The sequence below is a fragment of the Aulonocara stuartgranti genome, assembly GCF_965226115.1.
Source record: "Aulonocara stuartgranti genome assembly, chromosome: 23".
In the NCBI taxonomy this organism is placed as follows: Eukaryota; Metazoa; Chordata; class Actinopteri; order Cichliformes; family Cichlidae; genus Aulonocara; species Aulonocara stuartgranti.
The window spans coordinates 48574226-48597567 of record NC_138958.1 but is presented as its reverse complement, the minus strand read 5'-3'; the positions used below and the strand labels follow the sequence as shown (position 1 = coordinate 48597567).

At 44.5% G+C, this 23342-nt stretch overlaps 3 protein-coding genes across 3 annotated transcripts in view; 2 read left to right on the top strand and 1 right to left on the bottom strand.

The window, feature by feature from the left end:
* Positions 1 to 23342, top strand: part of LOC309701521 (uncharacterized protein) — a 250212-nt gene that overhangs the window by 73921 nt on the left and 152949 nt on the right. The window lies entirely within an intron of this gene.
* LOC309701491 (NACHT, LRR and PYD domains-containing protein 12-like) overlaps positions 1 to 23342 on the bottom strand; it is a 341726-nt gene that overhangs the window by 253412 nt on the left and 64972 nt on the right. The window lies entirely within an intron of this gene.
* On the top strand, positions 11146 to 14999 carry LOC309701526 (uncharacterized protein). The gene is made up of 3 exons (XM_082525778.1): positions 11146 to 11555; positions 12124 to 12213; positions 12385 to 14999. The coding sequence occupies exons 1-3, from the start codon at positions 11429 to 11431 to the stop codon at positions 12642 to 12644; spliced, it is 477 nt and encodes a 158-aa protein (XP_082381904.1). The 5' UTR covers positions 11146 to 11428; the 3' UTR covers positions 12645 to 14999.

Below are 23342 nucleotides of genomic sequence, written 5' to 3'. Positions count from 1 at the left end.
CGTAGCAGATTGTCCTTAACGTTCCAGTGGATAGGTTCAAACTACAAACCTATCACTTTCACTTCAGCTTCACCAACAACAGCACAAGCAGAGCAGCCCACTGCCTGCATGGCTGGGACAGCGCCCCCTGGTGACTGTAAACCACTACAACATGTAGACGGCCGTCTGCAGGCTGGATGTAGCACCACCGCAGAGACGTGCTGCAGCTCTGTTTAGTTACCCAGCTGACAGCAGAGGCTGTAGTTTACTGTTACCAACATGGAAAACTGAAGCTTCACCAGCTGGAGCTACAGAGCTGGAGAACAAAGGAGACTGAGAGGCCAGAATGATGTGGGAGGAAACATCAAGAGCCTGTTTGAAAGGAGACACATGTGGATGCTGTGCCAGTCTGTGGTCTGTCAGAAGTCAGCTGAGTCACACTGCAAGAAGCTGCAGAATCTCAGAGGAGGAGATTTGGAAGTGTTTGTGGGACAAACTGGACTCAAAGAAAGAAGATGTTTGTGAAGTCTTTGGTGGAGGTGAGCAGTGTGAAGCAGAACACATGCAGATGAATCAGGAGGTCAGCATCAGTGTCTCCTTGTGGTGGACGGTAAAAGAATCAGAGCCAACGCTCCCGTCCACCCTCGGCATGAAGCAGTGCTGTTTCTGAAACAGGAGGACAAGTCCAGAGAAGACAGAGGAAGCAAAGATGAGGGTGGGACAGGACAGCAGGACTTCCTTCAGACCTGCAGCTCCATCACACTGCTGTAGCTCCTCTTCATCACACATGTACCTGCAGCCTGTCTTCGAGTCCAGGAGTCACCTCCACACAGTGTAGAAGCCTCCTGTGCAGACCATGGAGTCCAGCCTCTGTCAGGGAAGTCGGCACTAAAGCCTGAAAGACTTCAATCTGTCTTTGCTCCACCCGAGAAAGACCAGCACCGTACTTGTTGTGCATTCAAGGAGGGAACATCAGCGCTGCATCGTGGGAACAACACCGCAGGAACAAAGACACAGCACGGCCGATGAAGGACGAGGACAAAGGAAAGGTGAGTGAGAAGACCCTGGTGGTGTGGACGGACCTGCAGGGGCTCCAAGACTGAGGAGCAGAGACGTCCATGTACCAGCTGAGGATGCTGCAGTGATCCAGGGAGCTCGGTCCAATCTGAGGCCGTGTGAACTACGTGGACCACAGTTTCTTCACAGACTTCAGCCACGTGAACATCTGGAGATCCAACAGTGTACGAGCTGTGAGCCATCAGCTGTTTCTCTCATCAGCTGCTGTAATGAGAGCTGCTGGAATCATCTCGAGCAGCAGGAAATCACTGATGTTGTTTCTAACCAAAGATATGGGACTGAGCTCCTTCTACTTTCATCCAGATAGAAACTGCTACAGTCTGCTGATTATTGCTTTGCCTCCATCACACGAGCTCTTTATCCTGTTCTTCACTCTCATTGGTTCTTTGTCTGCTTGTTTTTACAACAGTAGTCTTCTGATTGGTCAAAGACAATCAGCTGTGACTAAATGTAGCTCCTACAGCAGTGATGGGAATAACTACTGAAGATAATCCAGTATCAAAGCTCAGGAATCAGCAGCTCCCACCTCGTTTTCTTTCAACAACTATTTTTAGCTGCTGTGTTTTTGTGTTTCTGCAGACCTCAGACATCCTGCTGCTCTGGACAGCTTTTTCATTCTTTTTTATCATTCTTTTGCTTTTCTTTTATTATTATGTTATATGTATTAATATGTGAAACACTTATTCTTTGTGTTTTTGCTTTGCTCCTGTCAAACTGCTTTAATAAAATCTGCTGCAGTCTAAACTGTGGACGTTCCCTTTTTAACCCTTTGTGAAACAATAAAGGTTTAAATCTGAGTATTCATCTATGTTAGTGTTTAATGGGTCTAATAGGTTGCTTTGGCCTTTCCCAGTAATATCTTCCCTTGCAGTCTGTGGTCCAGGCTTCTAAAACCATCCCAGGTTAACAAGAACTACAATCTAGAGGAGAGCTGCCATAACAGGTGTGACTGATGAGATCTGACCTGCAAGGTTACTCAGGTTTGTTTGTATCAGGACAAGCAGGGAAGCCGCCTGGACGTCAAAGTAGTTAGAGCTGGGCGAGTGTCCTCACCCACATCGGCTTCACAACTCTGCATCATCTACTGAGTAAGACTCAGAGCATCAGAGATTAGAAGGTCTACAAAGAGCTGAAGCAGACTTCCTGTATAAAGGTTTTAGTTCCACAGATCGACAGTGTCAGCACAACTAAAACGTGGAGACTGACCTCAGAGTTTCAATTTGATGTTGTGGATTCTCCAGAAGAACACACAGCTGCTTCACTCCTGAATCCTGCAGCTTGTGGTAGCTCAGGTCCACCTCTCTGGGATACGAAGGGTTGAGCTTCAGCACTGCTTCCAGATAATCACAGCTGATCTCTGACAAATCACAGCGCTCCAATCTGTATAAAGAATGAAAGATGTAAGTTTATTAGACAAAGTGCTTGAAATCATTCAGTGTTTCATCATCTGTTCAGAGCTGAAGAAGGTTCAGAATGTAGAAGTTTAGAAAATGGAAACTCCAAACAGCTGAAGCCAACAGGAAGCAGCTTCAAACAAACACAACAAGAGAAAAAACTCTGAATGTTTCACATTAAAGTCGTACATTTCTAACAAGAGTGTTTTAAAGACAGAGTCACTGATGATCATCTTCTGCCCAGTAAAACTTTGGGTTTCCTCATGTGAGTGTTAATGATGCACAAAGACTGTGAGTGCAAAGAGGGAGCGAGGAGGATGACAGAGAGATGGTACAGGAGCATCAAGAACCCGGCGAGGAAATGAGCAGAAGGACTTTGGAGCCTGTTGGATTGAAGCTTTCACAGAGACGTGTTTGACTGGACACCACCAGGACAGACTTTTAATCCCAGGATTTGGATGAGCTTTCTGTCTTTATGGTCACAAATGATGCTGTAACTCTGTGAATGTCCTGGAACTGTCAGCAGTGTGGTTACGTCCTTTTGACCTGAGTTTCCACAGCTCTTATAACAGCAGTGTACATTCAGACTGAGACACGCTTCAGTCTGTATGGACCTGTTTCTGTAGCTGCCACCATCATTCTACGGTCGTGTCCAAATTCATGGGCTGCATCCTCCCGAGGACCCGGCCTTTGCGGTCTACGTGGGCTGGGTCCTCAGAAGGTCGGGTAGGCTGGAAATAAACGGCTGGGGAAATTGGACGGTCTAGCCTTCTGATTAGCGTCACCGCTGTCTCGGTGGAGTTTAATAAACTCAGCCGTCTGCTCCTTGCTATCTAAAATATAACAGGACACTGGCGTAAATTCTCGACCGTCTCATACTTCTGTTTAATCAGTTTTCTGTTTGACGTTTAGTCAGCTCTGTAAAGACCAAGGAGGAACCCACCTGGGGGATTAATAAAGTTTTATTTTATCTAATCTAATAACTTTAATCTCAGCCAAACCGATTTACTCACGAACAAACAAAACACTGAAAAAAGCCCAACAATAACATTTTGAGGTTGTCTAAGTGACTTATATATCACGTTTAACCTGAGTAGCGAAAGTCGGCGGTGATCTGAAAATGATGTGCCGGGAGTTGTGCCGTTCTCGGCGGCTTCAGTGACCCTCGAGCTACCGGCGAGCTATCGAGCTGGTGGGTAGCAGACGTCTCCGAAAACGTCGAAGCACTTTTGCAAATATGCGGTATCTTGATAAACCGAGCAGATATTTGATGTTTACACAGCTACTTTCTCGCCTGAAAATATGTTAAAAGTTTATTTTGTGACCGAAAAAGATTAGTATGAGTAATTTTAAAACTTAGTAGCGGCCGCCATTGTTGGAAACTGGAGTTTGGCTGGGCCGCGCTATGAATTCTGGGATATGGTAGGCCACGAAGGACACACCCGACCCATCCTTCAAATTCGGGGAAAAGGAGGACGCATTTGTTGGCTGCATTCGGAGGAGTCTACGAATTTGGACAGCCTTCGACGTGTCGCTGTGACGTAATCGGTCTACAAATGCGGCCTCAGGAGGATGCAGCCCATGAATTTGGACACGACCTACATGTTTGTACATCAGCTTATCAAATACTGTCTGCTGTCTTCATTTATTACTCTTCACCTGCTTCACTGTCACTGTGTGGGCGGAGCAGCCTGAGCCCCGCCCACACAGACACAGCTCCTCTCTGGAGCAAAACTTCTGCTTCATCTCCGCCTCTTTTCTTCATCCTCCACCTCTCTTTTCTCTTATTCGGTGTTCTGCAGCCACAGAGCCTCACAGCCATTAGCACGCCCATACCTGAGCAGCTAGCATTACCCAGCATGCCGTGCAGCAGTGTCAGTTTGTAAATGTGCAAGAATTCCTGCTCCAAACTGTTTCACAGAGTGCTGTGTGCCGTGACCTTTGACCTGCTAAAGACAGTCAGCTGTGGATTATTCATTGTTGTGTCTGATACTTAGAAGTGTGAGGAAGAAGCTACACAGTTAATCAGGGTCCCCTCTCTCTGAATCAGGAAAGGTGGGCAGGCCGCGTGTGGGCCGCGGGCCATACGTTGAGTATCACTGTTTGAAATGTGAACATTGTTCTGCTGCAGTCAATGGACTAAACCAGAGAAGAAGAAAACAGACTTTACCATGAAGATCCTCAGTGTGGATCAGTATAATATCAGCCTGATGTCTGCAGTTTAGTGTCAGCACAACTAAAACATGCTGACTGACCTCAGAGTTTCAAATCGACATCGTGGATTCTCCCGAAAACCACACAGATGCTTCACTCCTGAACCCTTCAGGTTGCTGTAGGTTCCACTCAGGTCCACCTCTGTGGGATACGAGGGGTTGGACTTCAGTGCTGCTGCCAGATAATCAAGGCCAATATCTGACAAACCACAGACACTGTATAAAGAATGAAAGATGTAAGTTTATTAGACAAAGTGCTTGAAATCATTCAGTGTTTCATCATCTGTTCAGAGCTGAAGAAGGTTCAGAATGTAGAAGTTTAGAAAATGGAAACTCCAAACAGCTGAAGCCAACAGGAAGCAGCTTCAAACAAACACAACAAGAGAAAAAACTCTGAATGTTTCACATTAAAGTCGTACATTTCTCATAAAAACAGGACAAAGACTTGAAAAAGTCGTGTTTTTCCTTCCAGGAACCACATGGCTTCACTTTTAAAGGTGAAGTGTGAAAGAAATGGACATATTTGAAGTCCAACACCTTTTTCCAGTCACATTATTAAAGCAGACAAACTACAAGCTCATTTTCATTCCAACAAGTCATCTTCTGACCTGGACTAACAACACTGGTCTCTATGTGCAGCTGGCTGTGAGACCAGTGCTCAGGGAGCGTCTACAAAGTGCAACACTGAAAGAACATACACACTCATTTGCTTCCAGCACTTTCACACAAACATCTACTGTCATTATTGTCACCAAACTCTGTGGATCCTTTATTGCAAATTCAAATGGGATCAAATGGTCAGACAAAAGAGGGTTATGAGGAAATATGATGAAATGTTGTGTATTAGCAGCAAGTTATTGAATCATTTTCCTCAGAAACCAAACAAAATGATTGACAAACATGTTTTTACAAACTCAGTGTTGGACTTGGATCAGCAGGATAAGCTGATGTTTAAAGGCATTTGAGTCTCGCTGTATGAGAGTCCAGTTATTACTCAATATTTATGGATGATGTTCTTTCAGTGTTGCACTTTGTAGACGCTCCCTGAGCCTCACAGCCAGCTGCACATGGACCAGCTGACATTACCCAGCATTAGAGGCGGCTGTAAAAAATTCATGTTCCCATTTAAATGGTTTTAATTTGAATAAAACGATGTTGATTCATTCAATCCTGAATCGATGTTTAATATAAATGTATTTTGCCAGAATCTCAGGTTAAAGCTCACAAACTATTTCAACAAGCAGCAAACAGCTAAAACAGTAAATGAGAGCAGCTAAACACACAAAGATGGAAACACAGAGCGTGGATCGTTCACTCGACGGCACGTACACGGACACGCCGTCGGGGCTGAAAGTGGACAGCTCACAGATCCTGAAGCTGCAGGTTTCATCTGTCTCCAACCAAAACTGAGTGAAGCAGCAGCAAAAGAAGATCCAAACTCTGCTTCACGTTTGATCAATATGCTCATGAATTCTCTCTGACTTTGGCTGTTCCTGCCTGCACAGCTCTCTCTCTCTCAGTGTACTCCAAGAACAGCTTCAAACATCTGTTTCTGCATCATTCACTGTTTATTAGCCACCAGTCTGCTGTTGTGTTCAGTGCTGTCGGCCTCTGACAGTAAAGCCTCATTTCTGCTGTTCCATGGAAACTTTTTAAAATGATGACAGATTACAAACTCTCAGCTGTGTCTGTAATCAAACCTCTGTAACTTTGCTTCACTTCAGCAGCATCAGCTCATGTTCACATGTTGCTTCATGGTTTGCTTCAGTTTTTGATCGACTGCAGAATATTTTGAAGGTTATCTGCTATAAAAAGCCAGAAGAGGAAAATCTGCTTCATGTGTTTCTGTTTGATCCTCAGTGACTTTGACACAAAGGCCTCTGCTGTGATGATCACACCTCTGATCAAGTCTCACAGTGTCACAACTGATAAATGATCAGAGTTAGAATATTTCTGACTGTCTGCTGTGTGCCGTGACCTTTGACCTGCTAAAGACAGTCAGCTGTGGATTATTCATTGTTGTGTCTGATACTTAGAACTGTGAGGAAGAAGCTACACAGTTAATCAGGGTCCCCTCTCTCTGAATCAGGAAAGGTGGGCAGGCCGCGTGTGGGCCGCGGGCCATACGTTGAGTATCACTGTTTGAAATGTGAACATTGTTCTGCTGCAGTCAATGGACTAAACCAGAGAAGAAGAAAACAGACTTTACCATGAAGATCCTCAGTGTGGATCAGTATAATATCAGCCTGATGTCTGCAGTTTAGTGTCAGCACAACTTTCACATCATATTCATCTCAGCACAACTAAAACATGCTGACTGACCTCAGAGTTTCAAGTTTACATCCTGGACTCTCCAGGAAACCACACAGATGCTTCACTCCTGGATCCTGCAGCTTGTCGTTGTCGCTCAGGTCCAGCTGTCTCAGATGGGAGGGGTTGGACTTCAGTGCTGCTGCCAGATAATCAAGGCCAATATCTGACAAACCACAGTCCTTCAATCTGTATAAAGAATGAAAGATGTAAGTTTATTAGACAAAGTGCTTGAAATCATTCAGTGTTTCATCATCTGTTCAGAGCTGAAGAAGGTTCAGAATGTAGAAGTTTAGAAAATGGAAACTCCAAACAGCTGAAGCCAACAGGAAGCAGCTTCAAACAAACACAACAAGAGAAAAAACTCTGAATGTTTCACATTAAAGTCGTACATTTCTCATAAAAACAGGACAAAGACTTGAAAAAGTCGTGTTTTTCCTTCCAGGAACCACATGGCTTCACTTTTAAAGGTGAAGTGTGACAGAAATGGACATATTTGAAGTCCAACACCTTTTTCCAGTCACATTATTAAAGCAGACAAACTACAAGCTCATTTTCATTCCAACAAGTCATCTTCTGACCTGGACTAACAACACTGGTCTCTATGTGCAGCTGGCTGTGAGACCAGTGCTCAGGGAGCGTCTACAAAGTGCAACACTGAAAGAACATCACACACTCATTTGCTTCCAGCACTTTCACACAAACATCTACTGTCATTATTGTCACCAAACTCTGTGGATCCTTTATTGCAAATTCAAATGGGATCAAATGGTCAGACAAAAGAGGGTTATGAGGAAATATGATGAAATGTTGTGTATTAGCAGCAAGTTATTGAATCATTTTCCTCAGAAACCAAACAAAATGATTGACAAACATGTTTTTACAAACTCAGTGTTGGACTTGGATCAGCAGGATAAGCTGATGTTTAAAGGCATTCGAGTCTCGCTGTATGAGAGTCCAGTTCTTACTCAATATTTATGGATGATGTTCTTTCAGTGTTGCACTTTGTTTGGCACAAAATGAAATTATTTGGCCTCTCAGATGCTTTTAGAGATTCCCAAATGACTGATGATGACATCTCTGGGGTCTGATTGATAGAAAAAAAATCTCTTTGAGACCTTTTGTAACTGACAAACTCTTCATCTGCTAACAACACTGAGTTGAATCTCCATGGCTGATAGTTGGAGCAGGCATCAGGAATACACATTGAAAAAACAAGAGGAGAAATCACCAGAGTCTTATAATCACATTCTGTAACTAAAGGGAGACGTTTTTCTATACAAATATATGTTTTATGGACATTAGAAAAAAAAGAGTATTGATGTGAAGCAGGATTATGAAATCTCCATACATCAGCCAGCCCATAATGATCAAGAAAGCTCTGAATGACGCATGCTGACTTTGGACTAAGTGTACTTTTGTGTGAACTGTGGTCCATAGCACATAATGAGCAGTTTAGGTCTCCCTCAAAGATGATATTGTGTGATGACATATTGGGGAGCCGCGCAAAGACATTAGTGAAAAATCTGTGATCGTCCCAATTAGAGGCGTAGATATTTGCTAAGATCAAATGAAAACCATAAACTATGTTTTCTGCACTTAAAATCCTGTAATTTTCTCATAAATCGACAGTGCGGCTTATGGATGAATTCTGGTTGTGCTTACTGACCTCGAACCGATTTTATGTGCTACACGGCGCTCAGAAACCTTTCAAAAGATGTTTTGGTACGACTTTGCTCAGCTACGAGGCCGCACCGCTTGATGGATTGTTGGAGCATTACAGCTACGAGGAGCCTCGCGGAGTGATACGTACTCTGCTTCAACGTAATATTACTGTATTGAGTGTGTATAAGGACCATAAATGGCACCTGTAAGAGACACGGTTACAAAGAGGGTTTCAAACTCCAGGCTGTCAGTCACGCAGTAGAACCTGGGAACAGAGCAGCTGCTTGTTATTATGCTCAGCGTCTGTTTACATTTTGACTGCACGATTGTGAGCTTTTTGTTATGCACAAACACAACATTGTTTTCTTTTATTTATGGAGCATTATTATTTAATAAATGCTGATCATTTATTTCTGAGTAATTGTTTCATGTACATCTACGCTGTATGTTAATAAATGTGCCTGTGTGAGATTTGGGACACAGCTTTGACTAAGAACTCTCTTTTTGTTCGAACTTTCTGGCTTTAAAAATATCGAGATATATATCGTATATCGCCATCCAGCTAAAGAATATCGAGATATGAACTTTGGGTCATATCGCCCAGTCGTAATATTGCAATAGGTTGTCCGTTAAACTCAAGCGGGGCTTGGGCCCTGGCACGGCGTAGCCACACAATCCTGGTAGTAGTGACGCTCGGCTATGACGGCGTGCGGGTTACCAGCTGGCTTTCTCAGGATAGGGCTCCTGTGTGAGCGGTCGACAATAACGTCTTTATCCATACCCAGCACTTCACGTAGTAGCACGGATACGGCCGTGGAGGAGCTCGAGTCCAGGCCCTCTGGGATCCCTATGATGTGGATGTTAGCTCTCCGCTTCCTGCCTTCATCACATTTATCCTTCAGGTCAGACAGCTCCTCCTTCATACTCTCTACTGTAGACTGCAGGGTGGTCACCTCATCGCTCCACATTGACAGCCCATCCTCAGCTTCTTTCACTGTAACCTTTACTCCATCAACTTTGCCGCACGTCGCCGCCATGCTGTTAGTGATCTCATTTCTCAGTCCTTGCACGTCAGCCCTTATATTGTCAAAATCTTCTTTCAATGCATTTCTGACTTCTTCTTTTAACAGCGTACTAATGTCCTCTTTAATGGATTGAAGAAGCTCCAGTTTTAGAGCAGTAGGATCCACATCACGCGCGTCTGTTGAGTCTGCTCTTCAGCGGCCGTAGAGCTGGACGCTGCCCTTTGGCCATCATCGATACTCTCGCCCGAGATCGCACCGGGGCTAAAATATTCACCTGCTCAGCTGTTTTTGATCAGTTTGAGCCTGTGTGGTTTGATCAGGTGGAGGAACGATGTGATGCTATAAAGACATCATCTTGTCCAAATGATGTTGTTCCAACACGTGTTTAAAAAGATTTTAAAGGTTGTTGGTTCCGACATCTTAGCGATTTCTAACAGCAGTCTTAGTTCAGGTGTTGTACAGCCTGTTTTAAACATGCTGTTGTACAGCCTGTACTAAAAACCTGATCTGGATCCTCTGTGCGCTCAAACTTCAGGCCTATTTCAAAGCTTCCCTTCCTGTCGAAGATTTTGTAAAAGATTATATTTGTTCAGCTGCAATCTGTTGTAAAGGTTTCAGTCTGGTTTTAAAGCTCTTCACAGCACTGAAACTGCCCTTTGAAAAGTTCTTAATGATCTTTTATCAGCCACTGATCAGGAGACTCCGCTGTGCTTTTGGATCTGACTGCTGCCTTGACCACAGCATCTTGACCTCACCATTGGAGCATGGCGGCATCAAGGGCGCTCTATTAGACTGGTTCAGCTCTTTTATTAAATCGCATTATTACATTTGGGGCTTATATTTGACGGCAATTTGAAAAACAGCTGAGCTCAGTTGTACAGCGGTCTTTCTTCAAACTGAGGCTTTTATCTAAGGTGAGATCATTTCTATCTTTTAAAAACCTTGAACGGGCGATCCACGTTTTCATGACGTCCCAGCTGGATTATTCTAACGGTGTGTTCACACCGAACGCGATGGACGCGAATAGAGCGTCAGGTTTACATGTAAAGTCAATGGAAAGGCGCGATGACGCGCGATTGCGGGTCCCGCGAAAATTCGGAAGCAGATTTGCGTCGCGAAAACGCCAAAACGCGTGAAACGCGCGTCAGTGTAGCGCGTCAGGCGCGTTTGACGCGCGAATAAAACCACGCGCGTGAGTTTTTGTGTTGCACTTTGTGCATACGCGCGTTTCGCGTCTACCGCTCGAGTTGGAAAAATCTGAACTCCAGCGTCAAATCGCGCCGCGACAACCAATCAGGAGCCTGGTGACGTGGCTCTGACCTAGGTCAAAGGGGCAGATCCAGCCAAAGCCCTTCATTCTTCATTCAGTATGGAGGAAAAGCTGATCAGCGCCGTGGCTAACCACCCCGAGCTATATGATGCCAGCTCCTATTTCTACCGAGACAGGAATAAAAAGGACCTAGCTTGGAGACACATAAGTGAGGAGATCAGGCAACCTGGTAAGTTCATTCCTTCTTCTTTTTAATTTTCAGACTGACCCGATGAAGCCGTGCAAAAGCTAGCAAGCGCGCCTACTGTCCCGCGATTTTCCCACTGTTGTACAAATACCTTTCCGCTAACCAGATAATGCGTTTATTCAGAGGACATCTGCAGGAGAAAGTGGAAGAGCCTCAGGGACACCTATAATAAGGAGAAGAGGTCAGAGAAGGAGAAGAGGAGTGGGTCTGCAGCAGGATCGGGGAGGAGATGGAAGTTCTTCGCGGTCATGGGGTTTCTGGACCCCTTCCTCACCCCGCGGGAGACCAGCGGTAATATGGTGCGGACCGTGGAGAACTTCTCCCCCGAGGACCAGGGACAGCCCGAAGAGGCAGCAGGGGAGTGTCAGTCAGAAGGTATGTTTACAATTAATTAATGTAGGCAGTTAATTTATGCGTGTTGTCATACAGGAATATATTTTGTTTATTAATAAACAGTATAAAGTAGTCCCGCTGTTCATCCGTCACTGCCTCGCCTTTTCGCTGATTTTTTTTATTGCACCGTACAGCTTTCAACGATGCGCATTGCATTCTGCAGCCCAAATGACAAATCTCCTCCGTGTCGTGTCTCCTGCGCTTGCCAAACTTATCATGTTTGGTTTTGATAACCATCACTTCAAATAGAAAAAAACAGCACAAAAACACTCATAACTATGACCCTCATTCGGAAATAGACACCTGCACCGGGAGCAAAAAAGGCGCACAAAAGTGGCGCCGCAGACGGAGAAAAAGCGCGGCATAATACTTTTACGTTTTAAAATCGACAAAGGTTTGCACTTTGAGAATCAACTTGTGAGAACTGTGACTACTGTTCATGTGCTGCAATAAATGGGAGACCACTGTATATAATAATAAGTATATAATAATATAATATTCTCTATGACTATTGTCTTCAACCTGTTAACATTTAATATTGTCTTGATAGAGTCAAGTTATCATGCAGCAGAGTCCTCCCCTGTTGCTTCTCCTGACTCCCCAGTCCCTGGTCCCTCCACTCCTGCTGCTGCACCCACAGGTATGAACATCAAGCACTGATAGCTTTTTACTTGCTTGGATTCCCTTGTGATCACCTTTACTAAATATCTACAACCAATCTGTTCATATCCTGGTTTTTTTCAATTTTGAAAATGACAATCTAGTAGCAGCCTTCTCATTTCTTTGTGGTGTTTTGTTCTGTTTTTTACAGGCCCACAGAGGAGGAGAGCTCGAAGGCGGTCGAGGGAAGGGTCCCAGGATGGTCCATCGGCGGTGGAGCTGGCTATCCTGGAGTCCCTAAAGAGGCCACGCCCGTCTGCAACAGAGTATTTCCTCCTCGGCCTTGTTCCTGCTCTGGAGAGCATGCCGCCTCAGACACGAGAATTCGTGAAATTCCAAATTCATAAATTAGTTTTTGACAACAGCACAGCTGTGCTAAATTTGGAAACATTGGACCCTAATGATCAGTAGTTTTCTGATGAGGCAGCAGCTCTCCAGGGCAGAAACAATGTTCTTATTCTTCTCCTCCTTCTCCCCTGAGGCTCTTCCACTCCAAGCTGGGTCCTTTTTATTCCTGTCTCTCTGTAAATAGTTAAATTTCATATATTTATGTTGAATCTTTTTATTACTGAATTTATATATTTTATCAAATAAACATTTATAATGACAAATGTCTCTGTTCTACTACACAGCAAATATTGGCACCCGACTTGACACAAGTAGAATTTATTTCATATTATACTAATGACAAAATATACTGATACAGTGGGATGCAAAAGTTTGGGCAACCTTGTTAATAGCCATCATTGTCCTGTACAAATCGTTATTTGTCACAATTTAAATTGTCAGTTAAATACATCATATAGGAGACACACACAGTGATATTTGAGAAGTGAAATGCAGTTCACTGGATTTACAGAAAGTGTGCAATAACTTTACACTAAATAAAGCAGGTGCATATATTGGCAACACATAAAAAGAGAAATAACATAAATATGTAGTGTATATCAATGTGTGTGTCTCCTATATGATATATGTAATTGACATTTTTTACTGTAACCGATTCATACAGGAAAATAATGACTATTAATAAGGTTGCTCAAACTTTTGCATCACACTGGTTATAGGAACATAGTGAAGACAAGTTACTTAAGAGAATAAAGAGAGGTTAGGTTATTTTGGAGTAGAGATCCATTTATTAAGAAAATTTTAAAAAGACAGGAACACTCTTTAGAGGTTTGTGGGTGGCTCTTAAAAGAGCCGTTGTGGGGAAGTCACTCAGACTTCAAACAGGCTACTCCTTTGGTTGCCAAGACACAGCTCCCTCTGCCGAGAAGTGGGCCATGAACTTCTCCCTCACCAGGACAGCCTCTCTGGAGGAGTTGTTTGCTGCTACACGACCCAGGCCTTGCAACGGCTCCACCACAGCAGGTGCCACACCCCTCACAGCAGGTGCCCCTCTCTCGTCCACACAGCGCAGAAAATTGTGGAGAACACACGTTGCCTTCACACACTCTGCGATGGACCGCCAGTCTTCAGTTGAAGGCACAGCCATGAAATCGTCCACTAGACAGTCCCAGATGGCCGTCGCTACCTGGGGGATGATCTGGCTCACCGTGGACACACCGACTCGAAAACTGAACGCGATGGTCCTGAAGGAGTCCCCGGTGGCAAGGAACCTGGACAAAATTGTTTAAAATGTGTATTATGTGTACTGCAGTTACAAAATACATTATTGAAATTCCAAAATTACAAATTCCAAAACATAAATCTTACATAAAACATTTTGTAATTATAAGGATAATTACATGATATATATTTGATATAATCTAAAACAGTCTGCAGTGATTATATACAAATATTCAACTATCCCAGAAATTAAACCAGGTATAAATAAACAAAAGGAGTGTGTATCACTACAAAGATTAACCCACAGTGGTCCTAATACCAGTTTGATATCAGCAAACACCGAGAGCATACCTATGACACCACAGCCATGCTATCATTCAACCACTGATAACAGCATAAATCGAATTAAATCGGGACTTGATGAGACCATCTGAGTATCACTAGAAATATTATAAACAGTACCAGTTTGCTATCGGTAAACACCGAGAGCATTCACTGTTAGCATAGCACATCCATGTTAGCAGTGTATAAACGATACACTGCTAACATGGATGTGCTATGCCATCAGTAAACGCCGACAGCATTCACTGTTAGCATAGCACATCCATGTTAGCAGTGTATAAACGATAGTTTATACACGCCGACAGCATTCACTGTTATAGCACATCCATGTTAGCAGTGTATACACGATACACTGCTAACATGGATGTGCTATGCCATCAGTAAACGCCGACAGCATTCACTGTTAGCATAGCACATCCATGTTAGCAGTGTATAAACGATAGTTTATACACGCCGACAGCATTCACTGTTATAGCACATCCATGTTAGCAGTGTATACACGATACACTGCTAACATGGATGTGCTATGCCATCAGTAAACGCCGACAGCATTCACTGTTAGCATAGCACATCCATGTTAGCAGTGTATAAACGATAGTTTATACACGCCGACAGCATTCACTGTTATAGCACATCCATGTTAGCAGTGTATACACGATACACTGCTAACATGGATGTGCTATGCCATCAGTAAACGCCGACAGCATTCACTGTTAGCATAGCACATCCATGTTAGCAGTGTATAAACGATAGTTTATACACGCCGACAGCATTCACTGTTATAGCACATCCATGTTAGCAGTGTATACACGATACACTGCTAACATGGATGTGCTATGCCATCAGTAAACGCCGACAGCACATCCATGTTAGCAGTGTATAAATGGATGGTTTAGCATATATTAGCACAGGTATCAATAAAGGACTACCGTATTGACCACTTTTACTAACCTCAGGCAGACGGACAGGCGCTCTGCAGGTGGGATTGAGCGCCTGTAATTGGTGTCTAGGCGGGCGATTCTGGGACCGACGCGGGAAAGCAGGTCCTCAAACTGGCCGGGTGACAGACGATGATATCGCTGGAATCTGCCGTCATCCAGGCGCAGCTCCTGGAGCAAATGGTGAAACTCACCAAACTGCTCACGCGCCTGGAGGACTTGATGGACCCAGGTACGGCGAGGACGTCTTTTACGCTGCTGCTCTGCTCTCCACAGTAAATAGAGAAGGGAGACTCTCTCTTCAAGCGCTAGCTCGACAGCTGCCATCTTGCAAAGATGGAAACTCCCACATTTCCGGTTCACGCGCGTCAAAATATCATATTTTGACGCGCGATGGATTTTTCTTGGACACGCGTTGAGACGCGAATGTACACGCGTCAAATTAGGGGCGTTTGGGGCGTTTTATTCGCGTCCATCGCGTTCGGTGTGAACACACCGTAACTCCTTATATGTTGGAGTTAGTGGGACCTGCCTGGCAAGACTGCAGCTGGTCCAGAAAGCTGCAGCTCGTCTTCTGACACAAGCTCAAAGACATTTATCGTCCCAACAACCACATATACGCTGGTCCCTCGCTGTAACACAGTTCACCTTTGGCGGCCTCGCTGTTTCGCTGATCTTTTTTGTGCAATTTTGCATGTTTTTGTTTTTTACAGCGCATTGTGTTCTGCGTCCTGATTGGCTGTAGACCATTGTCAGCCAATCTCGTGCCGTGTCTCCTGTACAGTACAGAATGTGTTCAAATTTACAGCAGTGTGACTCTGCAGTGCTGCACTGTATGTTTGTACGTTTTGTCCCAACAAACAACAATGATGACGAGACGTTTTGCACCTGTGGTAGCAGCCAAAGGCAGAGGAAGATGCTGACCATCATAGTTTCAACAAGGAGGCAAAAAGGTTGTAACTGTCCACAACAAGAACATCGTAAGGATGGAGTCAGCTTTGGCTTTGTGGCTCAGTGACCGCAGGAAAAAGAACATCGTGCTGGACACCAACATTATCTGCAGAAAAACTCAAAAGCTTTATGAAACTTTACCTGACAGCGAGGAGCCCAGGCCATGGACGAGTGCTCCTCACACAGAAGCTCATTTAATGCCAGCAAAGGCTGATTTGACACATTTCAGAAACACTTTGCTTTCACTCTTTAATAATGAACTTATTTTTCTATGAAGGTTTGAACTTTGTTTAAACAAGAGAGAAAAGTGTGAAAATGTTCATGCCTGTCTGAGAAAAGTGTAGAAAGTGTGCAGTGAGGGTTTAACTGCCTTAAAACTTCTATAATACTTGTAAAACATAAAGCTGCTACTTCATTCTGAGACTTATTTTTAGAACGTAACTCGATAAACGAGCGACCGCAGTACTGTATTGTGTTTATTTTGAAAACTCTCAACAGGATCTTCAGATTTATTTTGAAAGCTTTATCTGGAAAACACAAACACATAAGCAGGAAACAAAGAGCGTGATATGAAACGATAGACGTTTTCATATGGTCATCATATATACATCGTTCTATCGAACAGCCCCAGCTCCTGCTGTCAGTCTCTGTAAATCTGCTCTTAAAACACATTTGTATTCACTGGCTTTTAATACAGCATGAGAGTTATTTGATATTTGATGTGTGATATTAATATTAGGAGTTATTTTAATCGTTATTTTGGATTCTTGTACAGCACTGTGGTCAACGCTGCTGCTGTAATTAATGTGCTATAAACACATAAACAATCTGCAGTTAAACATCCAAAACTAAAGATGTGATCGCTGCCTTTAGAAAATGTGCTGATGCACAAGATATCAGCTCCATTAAGGTGGAATGTGGCCGTGTTAGAAACATGTTGGAAGAAGTTTGAAGCTGAAACTGTGAAGCTGAGAGTGAAAGAGCTCCAGCGTCTGTCACAGGAAACTTTCTTATTTCCACACTGATGAAAGCATCAAGCTTTGATTTCCTGCTGCTTTTATTGAGTCACACTGTGAAACTGAGCCACAGCTGAACCAGCATCCCTGTACAGCAGACACTTACAGCGCTTGGCTGCTTCCATTGGACCCTCTGCACAGAGCTTCAGTTTCCTCTTCTGGTCCCAAAGTGCAGAACAACAAGGTTTCAAACAGCTTCGTTCCAGCAGCATCAGCCACAGACATGCATAGAGAATCCTTTGGTTGTGTTGTGTGTTTGCATATCTGCTGTGTTGCTTTGTGAGGATGGATCATCTCCTGCAGCTCCAGATAAACAAGCTGGACCTGAACCTGGTAGCTTCACTTAGAAGACACTTGTGACGGGAACGTGTGAGAAGTTTTGTGCAGACAAGTGTGGATTTAGAGTGTGGGACGAGCTCTCCACAGTCTTTGTGGAGATCCACATTCTGCATACTGCCTGTGAGAAGCTGCAGACATTTGTCCTCCAAATCCACTGAGCAGCTGCTCGTGGTGGTATTAGCTTCATGTGTGCGTGTTAGCATGAAGCCTCGGTCACACTCTGCTGTGGACACGTCACGGACAGCTGGACGCCTGATGGACGAGTCGTCCTTCCTGTTAAACTTCTTTGAGCATGAGAATAGCATAAGAAGCTCAGTGGACACTGTTCAGTGTTTTAACTCTCGCTTTCTGATGGGTTTAGATTTTATTATTGTCATTTGTATTAGGAAATAAAATAAAATAATAACCCTTGTGTAGTGATAGGATGTGTGATCTTTAGCAGGCTGCAGGGGCTTGGTGTGTATTCCACACTAGAATGCACACCCACATCCTGGGAGCACGAGAGAGGTCGTACCTTCCCTTATTGTTTTATGGCAGGATTAACGTAGCTACGTCTGTTCTAGTCTAAGTGCTTTTTGTTTAGATGAACTGCTGGACTTCCTCACCATGTTATCTAGGGTGAACCATCTAGGGTGAAGGGGGGTCTACCCTCTTCCTGACCAAGGATGTTATATGACCCTTTGATCAGCAGTAACACACACACACACACACACACACACACACACACACACAGTATTCTTTGTTCACATGTATACCTATGTGAGATGCTATATGTTAATGACCCTATGCATATTCATGTAACCACAATAAAAGGAGTGCTATGGGGAGCCTGGCTGAGAGTCTGATGGTGGTCAAGTGGTGGAACGACGCTTGGCTCCAGCCAGGTCTCCCTCATGCATGAGTAAACCAGAGAACTTTGGTGCCTTGTGTCTTGCTTTTTGCTGCGTAGCAGATTGTCCTTAACGTTCCAGTGGATAGGTTCAAACTACAAACCTATCATTAATTGGTCCTTTGAGAACCGGATCCCTGGAGTCGACATTCACCGAGGGGAAAAGAGACACGCCGACAGACTGACGTCAGCCAGGACTTATAGAGGTCCTGCAGCAAAGTCCCGAGGCGTGAGAATTCGTCATCGAGCCGGTGGATTAGCCGTCTGTTTTTTCTCCTCGATGGATGACGATTGACGGGATTCGGGACTGATGCTACTCGCAATAAGCAACACCAAGTAGGTATGTGAAAAATCTAAGCCACTGTGTGAGGCTGAGTTGTAAAGTCTTTATCACTGTGTGCGATAAAGCGTGTAGTCACTGTGTGCGACTATTCTTTGCCGCTGTGTGCAGCAAAGCGCGCATCCACTGTGTGAGGTTGCGTTGAAAGTCTTTATCACTGTGTGCGATAAAGCGCGTGATCACTGCTATGTAAGTCTTTGCCACTGTGTGCGACAAAGCACGCAGTCACTGTGTGAGACTGCGTTGAGACAATAGGCCTAATTTTTGTTGTTTGTGTGTGAGGATATTTTTTGTTGTTGTTGTTGTTGTGTGAGTGTGTGCGGAGCAGAACACGTGGTCTGTGACGTCGGCAGCTGTTGTTGTTATTATGGGTTCCCAAGCAACCAAGAGTGTGTCAGAGGGTGACGAGAAGTTTATGGTGAAATTCGCTCCCGGTAGCGCAAAGTATTTAGGACATTGGCGCAAGAAATATGATTTTGAAGGTAAATTGGTTGTAGGACAATGTCAAATGTTAGTAGACCAGTTGACAGTGAAAGCAGCTTGTGCGACAGGGAAATTGAAACAGGAGAGAGAGTTACAAGTGGCGTCCGCTAAATTGTGGTTAGAACAGGCGCAGAAGAGACAGGAGGCAGTGACTATATATACTGACAGTCAGTATGCATATGCTACACTTCATTTCTTTGCCGCTCAGTGGTCAAGACGAGGCATGACAACATCAACAGGTAAACCTGTGGAGCATGCGACATTGTTGCAGGCCCTGTTGAAAGCAGTCTTACTGCCTAGTAAAGTTGCGGTTTGTAAATGTGCAGCACACACACGTGGCACTGACCCCATTGTACTAGGCAACGCCTTTGCAGATAAAATTGCAAAGGAAGCGGCCCTTGGAACACATGGGGTTCATGTTCTGGCGTCACAGGAGCAAACTACGCCCATCACACATGATGTGTTAGCAGACATGCAGTCACACTCACCTCCAGCTGAGAAGCAGCTGTGGCTCACTAAAGGAGCAAGCCTGCGAGGTGATGTCTACTATCTTTGTGATAAACCTATATTGCCTAAGAACCTATATAGGACTGCTGCAAGTTTGAGCCACGGGCTCTGCCATGTCTCGACAGCTGGGATGTTGGCAGCAGTCGAACGGCAGTTTTTCACACTGGGATTCAATGCTTATTCAAAACATTTTTGTAAAGCATGTTTAATATGTTGTAAACATAATGCTCAGGGAAACCTCAGACCTAGGAGAGGAAAGTTTCCCAGACCCAGCTACCCATTTGAAGTAATCCATATGGATTTCATTGAGTTGTCTAACTGTAACACCTACAGGTACTGCCTGGTGATTGTGTGCCCGTTCTCAAAGTGGGTAGAAGTTGTCCCCACTAAGAAAGCAGATGCTATTTCAGTGGCTAAAGTGATATGCAAAAATGTGATCCCAGAGCATGGGATCCCCCAGACTATTTACAGTGACAATGGTCCTCATTTTGTGAATGAAGTAATTGAGAAAATGTCACAACATCTGGGGATAACGCTGAAAAACCATTGCTCATATCACCCACAAAGTGCAGGGCTGGTTGAAAGGACTAATGGCACAGTAAAGCTGAGACTCAGGAAAACAATGGAGGAAACAGGCAGAACATGGGTAGACTGCATTGAGCTAGTGAAAATGTATATGAGAATCACGCCAACTGATAATGGCCTAACGCCTTTTGAAATAATATATGGCAGGCCATTTAGAGTTCCAGTGTTTTGTAATGATAATGATAAAGCAGAAGAAGAAAACACACTAGCAGACTGGATGATTAAAATGCTGAAAAGCAAAGAAGTCATGAGTGCAAATAATCTGCCAGATGATTCTGTTTCTGTACAGGAAGAACGTCTGAAGCCAGGGGACTGGGTACTGATAAAGGTCATAAAGAGGAAGTGCTGGTCGAAGCCACGGTGGGACGGACCATACCAGGCTCTGCTGACAACACCAACTGCTGTGAAGATTGCAGAACGACCCACCTGGATACACCAAAGCCACTGCAAAAAGGTGACACACATCCAGGCCAGCTCGGAGTAAGTGGCAGGAAGACCGGGTACAAAGGGGGGGAAAGCCTCTAGGGCCCTTCGTCTCAATCCGGTGAAGAAACCAACTGAGCCACAGGTACTCATCAGAATGGCTGGTAAAGTGTTGTCTACCCTGCTGGGTGTAATGGCTTTGATGTCATCATGGTCAGCTGTGGAGACCCTGTATGTCCAAGGAAACCACACCCAATACCCTCATGGCTATTCTACAAACTTTTGGTGGCAGTTTATGAATACAACTGCTCACTTGAACAATAGGACGGACTGCTATGTGTGTGCTCATATGCCGTTATCCGCATATACATCTGGACTGTGGCCGTACAGCATACCAGAGGACAGGAGTTGGTGTCTGTTGGGCTTAGCAACTCATCCTGGCAACAGAGTCCTCTGGTCCCAGGCCAACTATAGTACACCTCTGAACATCACCTGGAGTAAGTCGCCACTTATAGATGTGAATTGTTCTGAGCAAACTGACTTATTGGCCTGGCCTCAAGTGTCAGACCCACTGCCAGACATAATATTGCTGAACAAGCTGAATACAGCTCAACTGCCGTTGTGTGTGATGAACAATGGATCACTGTCAGTGGGGGAGCTGCCGCTTCGTTTATGTGGATACATATACACCTACTGCCCTCCAGAGAATGAGAGCAGGTGTATGAAATGCTTGACCAGTGCAAAGTGAGCTGAGAACTTGACATTAAGGAGGACTGAATGCAAGTCCAACCGGGCTTACAGGATACCAGTAAAAGCAAAGAGTCAGAAGTGGACAGGATGTGCAAGGATGGTGCCGAGCAGTAAAGGAACAAGAGTTTTGGCTGATTGGTATTTCTTGTGTGGACATAAAGCCTATCTATCACTCCCTGAGGGATGGGGAGGATTGTGTGCCGTGGTGAAGTTATCGGATCATGTCTTCTTCATGGACAGAGTTGAACATCACCCTAGCAACCGACGGAAGCGTGAGGTGAATATAGCCTCACCTAACTCTTTTGGAGTGACAGTAGACACTGGAGTGCCACGAGAATTCCGCATTTGGAGTGGAGGAGCTAAATTCTTCCAAAGTTTGATCCCAAACATCGGAGTTGCAGAGGTGCGGGATCATGTGGAGATCAACCGATATGCCTTACTGCGACACATTAATCTCACTAAGACTCTGGGAACAGCCTTAGCGGAGGAGCAAAAGGCCATCAGAACGATGGTACTGCAGAACAGGCTGACCCTAGACTTGATAACAGCATCACAAGGAGGAGTGTGTAAGCTGATTGGAGAGACATGTTGTACGTTTATTCCGGATGGATATACGACTGGAGGAGACATCTATGAGGCACTGCAGAACTTAACTGCTCTGCAGAAATATGTGGCGGACCACACATCAGGAGGAGACACGTCACAAGGCTGGATAGCCTGGTTGACATCTGGACCATGGTGGAATATGTTTCTAAAGTTTTTGACTCCCATTCTTACATTATTGGCTTTGCTTTGCTTGTTTACAGGTTGCATTTTGCCATGTGTAAGATCGATGGTGAATAAAATGATTGCTAACACCTTTACCAATTTCATACTGTTGCAGCAGAGTGACATGGATGCTAAGGCTAATATGTGTGTATGAAATGAAGCCTGCACTGAAAATGTTGACAAGTGGTGTAGAGCTGAAGATATATATATGCCGTATAGCCTTAAAAAATGACAATACAGGGTGGTGATGATGGGTTTAGATTTTATTATTGTCATAGGAAATATTTAACCATATATTCTTAGAGGTGTATAATCAATTGTGTAGTGATAGGATGTGTGATCTTTAGCAGGCTGCAGGGGCTTGGTGTGTATTCCACACTGGAATGCACACCCACATCCTGGGAGCACGAGAGAGGTCGTACCTTCTCTTATTGTTTTATGGCAGGATTAACGTAGCTACGTCTGTTCTAGTCTAAGTGCTTTTTGTTTAGATGAACTGCTGGACTTCCTCACCATGTTATCTAGGGTGAACCATCTAGGGTGAAGGGGGGTCTACCCTCTTCCTGACCAAGGATGTTATATGACCCTTTGATCAGCAGTACCACACACACACACACACACACACACACACACACACACACACAGTATTCTTTGTTCACATGTATACCTATGTGAGATGCTATATGTTAATGACCCTATGCATATTCATGTAACCACAATAAAAGGAGTGCTATGGGGAGCCTGGCTGAGAGTTTGATGGTGGTCAAGTGGTGGAACGACGCTTGGCTCCAGCCAGGTCTCCCTCATGCATGAGTAAACCAGAGAACTTTGGTGCCTTGTGTCTTGCTTTTTGCTGCGTAGCAGATTGTCCTTAACGTTCCAGTGGATAGGTTCAAACTACAAACCTATCACTTTCACTTCAGCTTCACCAACAACAGCACAAGCAGAGCAGCCCACTGCCTGCATGGCTGGGACAGCGCCCCCTGGTGACTGTAAACCACTACAACATGTAGACGGCCGTCTGCAGGCTGGATGTAGCACCACCGCAGAGACGTGCTGCAGCTCTGTTTAGTTACCCAGCTGACAGCAGAGGCTGTAGTTTACTGTTACCAACATGGAAAACTGAAGCTTCACCAGCTGGAGCTACAGAGCTGGAGAACAAAGGAGACTGAGAGGCCAGAATGATGTGGGAGGAAACATCAAGAGCCT